Genomic DNA, 12,425 nt, shown 5'->3' on the forward strand with positions numbered 1-12,425 from the left:
ATATGCGCTGCTGCTTAACCTTTACGTATTTTCAGATACTCCCGTTTGGAAAATGGAAACAGGCTTTTCCATTTTCAGACTGTGGTGGAAATAATGTGTTCTTAACATCTTGCATGCTTAAAAATAGGTTACACCGATTCATCACGCCATCTTGTGATACAAAGAGATATTACATCAAAATACAGCTCAGCCCTCGTTCAACTTGAGCTGATACAGCCCCAAAACAATACATACATGCTTTGAATATTAAGTCATGGCAGCTGTTTCTTTACATTCTTTCAATAGCTTAAATCATTTTAAAATGTAATTTTTAAACCCAGGAATTTACAATATATATCTTTAATTGTGTAAATAAGTGTTGTAATGGATTTTAACCAAATGCTTTTGGCAAAATTGAGGCAATGAACCATCACCTGCCTCCAAACATCCAGATATTGATTTGTTTTCCCAGCATTGACTCCATGGCCATCTTTCTGCAATGTTTCTAGTTTTAAAGCTGATGTTTCAAGCAAGGTTTTGACTCAACTCTGTAGACTGTACAACTATTACCTCTGAGGATCCTAAATCATGTCGGTTTTTCCAGTAAAAACTGGATTTTTCTTCAGGGGAGGTTACAGTTTAGGATTACCCAAGGTGTTTTGGTTAAATTTCTTTTAAAAGGGTTTGAGTATGTAACTTCAGTAGTATCCTGTAAAATCATTGATGCAAGCTTAACATGGCATTGGAGAATGTCATCCATCTAGTTCAATGTTTTAGACAAGCCAAAAAAGCAAAATTCACCACCTGACAAAGTTGAACCTGGCCAGAATATTGCTGCTGACATACTATTCTGAATTACACAGAGGATTTCCCTCTGAGCACAGCACCATTTCACCATCACTCATCACTCCATGTGTGGGTGAGTCCCACTAGGAATTTAATTTGTTTCCTGCAAATAGGTTACAATTCATAGGTGTGTTAGAGGATGTCTGCTTGAGTTATTGCACTGTTTCAAATGCCTGAAGCCATTAGACTTTTCATGAACTTGCACCAGCCCGCTGTGCTATTAGGACGGTGTAAATTTAGCACCTTAGTGCAGAAAAGATCTGTAAAGAGAGGAACATCTTCTGTTTTACAGTGTGCATTTGAGAGATGGTAATGAGTTTTCCTTTATTAACATTTCAGATTTTCATTAGCCGAGCGTAATAAATATCGAGCCTTTCATAACCCACCGGTCTTCTAAAGCTTTTTTGGCCGTTACTAGTCACTCCGAGTGTTTTGAGAATGAAACATTACAGCTAATTTTTCAAGTTGGCAAACAGCCAGTAGAGGAAAAGTTTAATTTTTCAACTGCATGCTCAAGGTCTTTCAAAGACCTTTAATAATAGTCAGCAAATTACTTAGTCCACCAATTAATTAGGAGATAGACAAAAAATGAAAATGAATTGGTTTTGATGTTGTTAAATAATACATTTATTCTTAATACCTTCTTTATGTTAGTATGGCAATGAAATTGTGTGCCTGTGTCTCTATGAGGAAGGAGAACACCTTGAGAAATAGATGATTATGAAAAAAAACCCACAATGTAAATAGACAAGTTTAAAAATAAGATGTTTGTCTGTTGTCTGTGCACAGTAGGACTCTTTTAAAAAGTAAACATTTTAAGGGCACAAATTTTCACAATGCTTCTGAGAGAATTCACGCTGCTTTGTAGCTGCACAGAAGAGACTGCTCATATTGTAGTTTTGCCATCTTAGTCATAGCATTAATTAACCTTTAACAACCTCATCATTTATACATTGCCCAGTTAGACTAAATCCTGCAATAGGTCCCAAATGAAAGCAAAAAGCAAAATATTTTAAAATATTAATGCCTTTATGACAAAATAGAGCACATTGTACAACATTAGTGATCATTGTAAAAGACACCATTTCTCCAAAGAAACGATATGCTCCTCTATAAGGTATTAGATTAAGATATAAATATACACATATTCCCAAATTTGACAGCAACCATAACATGCAACTCAGTCATGAAAACACTCAAATATTAAATCACGGACACATGCTCGCATGGTCCTTCTTTATAACAGCTCAACATCAACATTACAAAAAAACAAAACAAAACATTTACATCTGTGAACTGATAATTTTCCCATCACTCGACATACACACACTGTATATACATATAAAAGTATTCATACAGGCTAGTTTATGTGCTTAAATTCATTATAGTTCAGTTTTTCCACTTTTCAGTTCATCTTGACTTGCTGTGAAGTCATCCTTAAGCCATTTGTTGAAGACAGCAATGGGGTCAATGTTCCAGTGTTTATGAAAAGAGATGGGCACCTGGTGAGCTAGGAAGTCTCTGGCATAGTCCTCTGGGCGTGCCTGAAAGGTAAGATTAAGCATGGTAATTTATATTTGGAAGCTGTCTCAGGAGACGTAGGAGAAAAGGTATGAAAGCACGAGTTTCTGTTCAGATGCCTCCTGAAAATAGAGAAAGTAACACTTACGATGTCTAATTATAGGTCATGCATGCTTGTGGTGTAGCGACTCATTTGACATTTAACTTTTTCACGATTGTGAGAAATGACTTAAAGCCATTTTGTAATATCAGAGCAGCAAATGCACAGGTTTAAATGCACTTTTGGATGTGAAACAATCACCTCCCACCTGGAATCAGCAGGCCCTTTTGTTTTATGTCAGACTGCACAGCCTTTTGTCCCCTTCTCCCATGTACTAGAGCAATACATGTGATTTTGATTGGCTCTAGTAACACTGGAATCTCACAAGAAATGTGTGACCTACAAAGAGATGTGCTTATCTATGAATGCATGACGTGCCACTCTATAGGCATATTTTATGCCCACTGTCTGTGGTGCCCTGTTGGCACCCTACCTGTATATAGGTATATATATATGCCTGCTATACTCCCTCACATGGTGAATAAAAAAAAAAGACAGACTTAAGACTGGAAAGAAGAAAACTGCATGTAAAGACGAAACATGAGTTATTTATAGATTATGAAATGTACATGACGAGATTTTATAAGTATATGTTTATACTCCTGGGGATCTGAGCAGAAGAATACTTCACATCGGGCCTATACATAAGCTTTTGGCAGATTATATAAATATCATCTGTCAATGTACACACATGATGTACACGTTGAAGTGAAGAAGCAGTAGGAAATTAAGTGGTCTAAAAACCGATTTAACACAGTTACATAATCACACATGGTATTAGCAACATTTTAGAGCTTCTTCTTCTCAACCATAGCTATGTTTGGATAACATCAGGCAAACAGCAATGTCATGGAAATGAGATGATATGAAAATGATTTTGCAAGGATGAACGATTTCGCTTTCTTCCTTTTTTTGACTGTTTGACCTAAACACACGCATCTGTAATGATGCCCGACCGCAGAAGCACCAGTGCAATTGTACTCTGCCTTGTTTCTGAAGGTGTCACTAAAACATAACAGGAAGACAGCAAGTCAAAGGAAAAAAATCTCCTGTTATTCTTTTTGGAAAAAGGCTATCTAGCTGTTTTGGAGACTGCTATAAGTCTTCCAATTTTTTTCTGTCTTGCCACTTTCAGCAAAGCATTGCTGGATAAAAAAGATCAATATCCTGTGAAGTGTAAATATGTTCTTATCACTGAGAAGGGTGGACATACCCTAGAAATCCCACAGGACTGCTTCTACCCACAGTAAGTCCTATTCACATGTTAAGCGCTCTGCTTGTCACCCGTAGCTTTGTAGCTCACTACTGGTTGCTGGTGGACATTCCAGTCTTATGTATTTGACATGCCGTGACATATCAGTCAACAGTATCCTCAACCTCAGCTATTCTCTTCCTGTGTTTATGCCCCCATGCTGTCACCCAACCTGTCTGCGTAGCACCCCCTTCATTCAGGCGTATTGATGAGCATTGCACGTTTATATTAGTGATGCTGTAATTACCGGTTTCTGATTTGTAAGTACAGTCCACATCAACGCACCCATAATTACAACTAGGAATTTTCTAAGAGCTCAGCTTACCTAAATGAACCAGGAGAAAAGGATGGTAAATATGAGGTTCAGACTGCATCACACTTTCAGAAGTACAAACTCTAATGTGGATGGTTTCACCGTTCACTAGCTTGAAATTACAGAACCTGTGATAGAAAATTACTTTAGCATATGCAGTGCCTAATCAACCAGAAAAAAAAAAAAAAAAAATCCTGCGTAGGTGTACAGGGCTTTTGAAAATCAGACATCAGCCAGTTCTCAGTCTGCCTGCAGATGATGAGGCTGAAACACCTAAAAAGAAATGTGGCTTCCTTTGCACGGTCTGTTCCTTAAAAGTCATCACATATCTCAATGTAAAATCTCCTTTATCGTTATACCTGAAGAGATTTTTCATTAAAGAAAAAAAGATTATTGACATAAAAAAAAATCCTTATATTCTTCACACAAAAAAGAATGTATTGTGAGAGTATGATTACAACCTGGTGGAAGAGAGGACTATGTGTGACAGGAAGTCCAAGAGCATTGAGGCACATGCCCAGCACCATGTCATCTGGCGCGTCATTGCTGTAGCACTTGCAGCCACTCTTAAGAAGTCGCACCACAGCTTCCCTGCTGAACACCATACTGCAGCAACGCATAAACATACAAAAAGGCATGTAAAAGACACACATAACACACTTATCTGAAGTGTAAATGATCAATTTAGAAGGAATTTTTTTTTGCCAGGAAATTATATATGCATGCCTTTCCACTATCATTTTAAGGTCCATTATGCGTGTTTCATTCAATTGAGGGGGAGGGCAATAGAATAGAGTAAAATTATGAGCTGAGAGCGAGATGGGTTTTTTCATATAAATTGGCTCTGCGTAACAATGATGCGACAATTCAATGAAAAGAGAAACAATTACAGATGACAAAATGAATATTAAGCTGACAGAAAAATCGCTCATTGCCACTCAGAATGGGTCTTTTTTTTTTAGATATTATTCTTCAGAAAACTGGCAGCTATAGTGTTGTGAAGTGTCACAGCAACTGAAGTGTTCCTAAATGGAGTTTCTCACACAGCTCACTCACAGCTCAAGAGGTATCTAAAGCACAGATTTTGCCAAATAGGTGAGATTTGTGCTGTCGAAATAAAAGTGAACTACCACTTTTGCTTTTTGCCCACTTTATGATCTTACATCTGATGTAAGCAAAATGGCACTAAAATCAGATTTTTAATTAAATTCTGGGTGTTTTTCTTTCACCTGCTTTAACAACTGATGGCCATTTGTGATTCAGTGGGGTTTTATTTCATATTTTTATTGAGTTCTTTTACTGCAATGCAGTCTCCAAACTCATTTCCCTTAGGGGAGCACCACACTTTTAAACTAAATTGAAAGGGTTTATCTGTAAATTACAGATTACGTTTTTTTTATTACACACTTTATAGTTCCTCTGCTGCCCCTGAATCTTCTATCATCATCATTCCCAGAGCATTTGAGCAGTGAAACTAACTCACCCACCACCTCCTGTTATGTAACTGTAGCCACCTTGGCTCAAGCCATAGCCGTATCGCTCCCCCAGACTCACTGGTTCAGAGGAGTCATAACAGCTCAGCAAGACTTGCAGTCTGGGAATGCTGGAGGAAGCACAGTTCAAACTAATCACACACTCATCATCATCATCATACGCACATTCTGGTGCCTACACACCTAAAAAACTATTCATCTAGAGGGAGAATTAACTGCGCTCCCTCAGGCTATTTTAAACACCCAGAGGCTTCCAAATGAAGAGGCAACGTGACAGAAAGTGAAGCCAGCTGGACATGAAGTTGTATGCTGAGCTTTTTAGATGTTTGATAGGATGGTAATATCTCTAGAACTCATTTTTACAAAGTGACTTCATTCCGAGCGTCTCTCTCTTTCAACCTTTTCACAGCTAAGACAGAATCTGGTAGAAATTTTATGAATAAATGTCAGTCAAACAGTCAGAGTTTAGGCCACAAAAATCCCAAACAAACACATTTCCAAATGACAAGAACATACCTGATAAGTGTGTCATCATCCACAATGAGGAGCCACTTTGTGTCCGGCACAGCGCTGCTTAGAAATCTTTGAAGAATTGCAAATGTTTTTCCACAGTGGCCTGCAAATACAGACATGCTATCAACAGAATGGCCAGTATGACTTAATCACATATTGACCATCTGGTTTACAAAGATAAATGACCCTGTTAGGAAGAAAATCACAGTTGGTATAAACAGTTATTTATATGCACAGATGCCTTCATGCACACAAACGCAGGCACAAGGCAGTAGCAACAAAAATTATAGTCATTTATTATTCGGACTGGATTTGAAAGGAGTGAAGCTAACCAATAGTCACAGTTGTTAACTACAGAAAGAGCAATGTTTAACTTAGGAAAGCATACGAGACTTGATTTTCAAGCTACGTTTAGATAAAAAGTAACTAATTAGAGTTTTATTCTCTCGATAGGGGCCTTTTCAGAAGGTAAGAAAAATAAGCACGACCATAGGGCTTTTTATTTGTAGCTTTTGCTTGTAGTTCTGCATTAACTTGACAGCAGTGAGGACTGTTTGGGCAAACAAAGAGCAGCTCTGCATTCTGCTCAAAGACACCTCAAAAGTATGTTTGCTTTTACATATGCATGTCAGCAACTGCACAGGTCAAACACATGTAAAGCACATGTAAAGATCTGTTAAAAAAAATGATTCACCTCTTCAAGGTTTGGATTGCACAGCAATGAATAAAATCCTCTCTGGGCTTTTCAGTGCAAAGATATGTCCTACAAAGCTTTGTAAGCAAAAAAAAAGAAAGAAAAAAAGAAAGCCCTTGTCTACATTCTGACATCTCAAAGAAAAAACAAGGTATGTTTGGAATGATGAGCCCGGAGATCAAACTTTTACTCTGGCAAGTTTGACATGACGGCCAGATGGAACAAAATTTTCTGCCAACTCCTGAAAAAACAGTGATGTGGAAGTAAACAACAAATACAAAGAAACCAAAGAAATATGCCCATCAGAATCCAAATATGTGCACCATCAGGGCTGAGAGCTGAGACATGGAAATCTCTGGTGGCAAGCATCACAAAGAATACTGAGGCCTTACTGTTTTATTTATAAGGCACCCAAGGTGTTTTTGCTGGTATCTGAATATAGAATAAGAAGGGACACCTTGAACTGCTGACAGGAATAAAATCCAAAAACACGCTGATCTCTGGTAATCTTATATCTAGTCGTGGGAGTTTAGTGAAGATCAGGGTCGTGGATAGATAGTAGTTTTCTTCTTCATGTTTAATGCAGTCTTTAGAAGAAAAGAGCAAACAACCACAGCTACATTCATATGAACATAATACTACAGAAAGTTTTGCTTTGGCCCAGCTTTGACATTTTCTTTTTACCCAAGTATTTGTTCATACTCGGCCGTGAATCGTACTCGTACTTGCTTGATAAAGTTCCTATGCCACTTTTCCATTTCAAGGTCTTGCATCATTCTCTGCCTCACTTGCTCAGACTATATACATTTTTAAACTCAGCCTGTTGAGTGTATTTTTCCATTTTCAAAATAAATGTATACTGTAAAGATGTGGGTTTTCCACCAGACTTAATATTTCTTTGTGGTTTCAGACAGATGCATGATGAGCTAGACAGTTCTGAGTTGGGTGGATACTTGTGTTAGATTTGTATTGTTGATTGTCATTTATGCTTAGAAATATCTACTCATATATGCTTAGAGTTGTATAATCAATGTCATGTTGGTAGAGGTTTGATCCTTAGTAGTCTGTGGAGACTTTGTGTGCATTCCAAAGTGTTCTGGCATTCACACCCACACCCTGGGAGCATGGGAGAGGTCGTACCTTCTCTTATTGTTTTGTGGTAGGATAAACGTATCTATGTCTGTTTTAGGCTAAGTGCCTTTTGTTTAGAGGAACTGCTGGACTTCCAGACCAGCAGGTTTAGGGAAGTCTTTATGGGGTCACACACACACACACACACACACACACACACACACACACACACACACACACACACAACGGACAGGCAAGGTACTCTTTGTTTGTATGTAGGCGTCATATGTTAATGAACCTATGTATATTCATGTGACCTCAATAAAAGAGCAGTGTTACGGGGGAGCGGGCGAGAGCAACTGGGGTCAAGCGAAGGGACGGCGTTTGTCCAGTTCTCTCCCGTGCACGAGAAACATAAAGAACTTTGCTTTTGCTGTGTAATTAAATTGTCTTCAACGTTCCAGCGAATTGGTTTAAGCTACAAACCTATCAACTTGTTTTTCAGGACAATGCGAATGAATTAATTTTATGTCAGATCTGTTTTTACATTGGACTCTTGACAATAATTCTGTCTGCCAATTTGTGCCTCTTTCCTTGATAAATGTGACGGCTTATGCTGCATTTCATTTTCTTTGTGCACATGTAAATGCACGATATGGCTTTAAGATTTGCTCCGAGGGCACAGGCAACAATGTTAGTGATGAACAGACTCTTGACATATCGATGCCTGACGATGATGAACTTCAAGGATGCTCTCAGCAATCATTAGCATAAAGTTTGAGGCCTTGGGAAAGAAGAAGAAAGAAATGAGCAAAAGAAATGGAAATTAATTTTTTATGTACCGATCATCTCCTCCTTTCCTTAAGACAGATATATTCCTTTTATGTCTCATTTCACTGCATTCTTATCTAATAACGTAATGGCCACTGTCCTCATATTGATAAGTACCCGACACTGTTGCATATTTCTAAATATAGATACTGTAAATCAGTGAGGGTTTTTTCTGTTGTCGTGGTTTGTGGCTGGGGCAATCTCATTTAAAGTCTTTTACTAGATCTTTTACATCACACTGCAGAAATCCAATCTATCGTACATCCTCCAGGATGTAAATCCTATTATTAGTTCTGTTTGACTGACATTATGCACTGACAGTAGCTTACGTATCTGGCTATTTACCAGAATCACTGAAGATGCCCCTGCCTTGATGATGGACCGTGGACTGCTGCCATCACAGAAGGCAAAATTGGAAGGGAAGGAGGCACTTTCTTTTAGATTACCTGGGAGAAAGACTTGGCCAACACTGCCCTTTTGTGGAACAAAGTGTAAAACTCAGGGGCAAGTCATACCAACTCTTAGGTAATAAAGGTAATGTGTTGACTTATGCAAAAGAATAAACTCCATGAGAATCCTGACAGCTTCAATTTCAGTTTTTTGTCAGAGCACAACCAGCTGCAGGCCTGTCTGGTTGGCTGTCTGCAGACTGTGAATGGCGTCTTACCCTTACCCCATGTTCTATTGTCTAGAGAGAAATGATCATGAAATATCAGTTCTGCTTTGGGCAATAATTAAACAAATGTTCTTTAACATAAATGATCTAAATCTTTAGGTAAGATCAGATCCACTAGACTAAGGAACACTTCCACACTCTGCAATTAATTATCCATTTTTATTTATTCTTGCTTGCCCACTAAAACTAAGACAAACTGTAGCTTTAGACAACCATTTACGTGTTTGATTGGAAGCAGATGATACAAATCTGTTATAGCGGCCTTACAATTTAATGACAACTTTTCATGACCTTTTCTAGGCTAGTGTAGATGAAGTCTACGTGTATACTACAGTAGGCAGCACCTTAGTTTTTACCCCTCAACTGTAAATGGCTGATGGTGTATTTTATATCTTGATAACGTGATAATGAGGTGATGGAAGACTTTCAAATTCATCCAACAGAAGCAGCTACTAAAATCTTGGATGGGTTTAAATCTCAGTGGCCTTGATCAGAGGTCAGCTCGAGTTCAGACGTCAGCTTTACTGAAAAACACCTAGTATTTGTTCACATGTATACCATCAGTACATCTACTAGGAGGCTGTTGGGTAGCACTGGGCAGTATCTTTTTAACACTATCAACAGTGTATTTAGCCATATTTATATTTTAGACTTTATATAGTGATCATGTTCCCTTGGTCTGAATGAATTTAGATGTTGTTCTGACTGGACAACCAAAAAAACATTTCAGTCAATACAACATTAATAATACATGATATGCTACAGTGTCTATGGTAAGAAACCTCCTCATTGTGGATAGTGACAAGCAGCAAAAGAACAAGTAAACAAAAAAGTCAGTTTCCAGATTTAAATCACATCTCCATCAATGAATTCAACATGACTGAGTAATGTATGAGCATTTTTACACTTTCAATTACCCCTAAGCAAAGCAATCACTCTCCATATACATCAGGTAGTGGCATGTTTAACGATTTCTCTTGGATTTTACTGGTTCTAAATCGATGTGGTTTTACTGTTTCAAGGGAACTGAAAGAGGATTACTTTCACTATAGCGTGGCCCTACTCCAAACAGATGTGCATTAGCAATGCATAATAAGTTGCTGAGTGCACTGAGGGGGCCCATGGGACTCCACTGTCACCTTGTTTTACTCTTCACACATACAACCTCCAACTGTACACCAGTTATGTCACCTTAAGAACTTGTGCATTTAAGACTTTACTACTATGAGATGTATACTTCTGCACTTTCCCCATCCGCATTAGTAAATTTAACAAGATGCAGGTTTGTTTAGGTAAGAATTACATATTCTTCTTGCGGAGTTATTTTAAACCCCAATGCAAGTCACAGAACCAACAGAGGCGTCAGCATGATAGAAATCCAGAAATCCTTTAATCTGATTTGCATATACCGTTTTTTTTCTTCTGTTGAAGTTTGACTTTAAAAAAAATCAAAATTATTTCGGTCTGAAGTCTGAGAGCATTGACAGTGCAGAAGAACTATTTGTTTAGTGTTTGAAAAGCAAAGGCTCTCATTTTGGATTTGTTTAAGAGCAAGAAGTGCGTGAGACCTGCCACTATCTACAACGAGGAGGTGGAGATGAGGCGGCTCTCAAGTATGGGGGTTGCATATCAACACCAAACTGCACTGATAAGAGAGTAACTTTGCTAGAGAAGGTTGGCTTTTATTCTTTGGAAGGCTCAGATCTGCATCATACTAGTACAAATTTACTAGCAAGTACCCAGTGGCAGTTTACATCTATACAGCGAGAGGTTGCAAGAGACATCCTTGTTAAAAGTGCTAAGCTGCCTGGAGACAGTGACTGAAGGGAGGCACGGGTCTACACCAGAGCTCTGAACAACAAGTTTTACCTACAGTGGAGTTAAACTGGCAACAGCCAATGCAGCATCTTTTTAAGGTACAGAACGCGGAGTCTTTCGTGTCACTGTGTTGCCGATGGCTATGAGGTAGAATAATTTTTTGCCCAAATCAGAGAGTTTGTACCGTTCTTGTAAACTACCCTGGATTGCTTGGTGCATTCTTCAGGTCTATGTACTGTATATTTGTGCACGTTTCCCATTACCACACCCAGTGTGATGCATTCCATAATTCTATAACATTACTATGATTACGTTACATCTGGACAGGTTCTGTCATTGCAGATGCAATGATGAATTAAATACAAATAAGTAAGTTTTTGTGCATGTATCTCTAAAAGTTACAAATAAATAAATCCTTGATATAAAAATGAAGGACCATAAATAAATTAGCTGAGATATCTTATTTTGCAAAAAAAACAAAAACAAAACAGACCTTATTGCTCACACAGAAATGAAGGACGCTTAAGGATGAAGGTAGATGCAAAGAGTATCGGACTAAGCCATATTGAAAATACTTATCATTTCAGTGCACACTACATTGCATTTCATTTATTTATTGTTCTCGGTAGAACAACAATAAATATATCCATCCATCCATGTGTAGACCAGCTCTGCATCATTTAGCTCAACAACATCCCCCAGTTCCTCCCTTAGTTGATCAGCTTGGTACGTTGTTGGATTAAAGACCCTCCAGGGGGATTGCAAGGTTTTCAGTCCACCTGAGGATGTATTTTTCTAGCAGAGAAACCAGGTCTGCCCCAGAGTCTCTTCCCAGTCAATCAAGTCTGGTGCACCCCCTGCGGGAGCCTCCTTTGAGCTTTGTTACTAAGTGTAGCCAGTTGTTGTTAACCGCTGAACATCATCTATGCTACTTATCCTATCCAAGCTCTAAATGTAGATGCAATTGAAACACATAAACAGGAATTTGAAACAGCTGATGTTTCTCAGAAATGAAAAATTATGCTCAAAAACTGTATTCTTTTCATTTGTATGAAACTTATCAAAACTGGTGTTACAAGGTGCTTCCCAGAAACATAGAATAAACAAACAAACTAAATGATAAAGCATTTTACATATCAGTCGAAATAGGCCACACTCGAGTATAACATCAAAATAAGAATGAGAATGAAGTGGTTCCATTGTAAAGAACAAATTAAAATTAACACACATAACCTAAAGGTTAAAAGAATAAGATGCAAGTAGGATATAAAATTTATGTTAAAATGTATATAAAAAGCCTAATGATACAAATGAGACT

General features: G+C 38.1%; 1 protein-coding gene across 1 annotated transcript in view; it reads right to left on the bottom strand.

Moving 5' to 3' along the window:
• Positions 1–1,428: 1,428 nt before the first annotated feature.
• The window catches only part of b3glcta (beta 3-glucosyltransferase a), an 84,503-nt gene continuing 73,506 nt past the window's right edge, over positions 1,429–12,425 (bottom strand). Inside the window, exons 12-15 of the mRNA XM_082502553.1 lie at positions 6,021–6,120; positions 5,495–5,614; positions 4,473–4,617; positions 1,429–2,369 (exon numbers count right to left, since the gene is read on the bottom strand). Coding sequence (XP_082358679.1) covers positions 2,208–2,369; positions 4,473–4,617; positions 5,495–5,614; positions 6,021–6,120 — 527 coding nt within the window. The 3' untranslated portion in view covers positions 1,429–2,207. The remainder of the gene's footprint in view (positions 2,370–4,472; positions 4,618–5,494; positions 5,615–6,020; positions 6,121–12,425) is intronic.

The sequence above is a fragment of the Aulonocara stuartgranti genome (genome assembly GCF_965226115.1).
Source record: "Aulonocara stuartgranti genome assembly, chromosome: 14".
NCBI classification, from domain to species: domain Eukaryota; kingdom Metazoa; phylum Chordata; class Actinopteri; order Cichliformes; family Cichlidae; genus Aulonocara; species Aulonocara stuartgranti.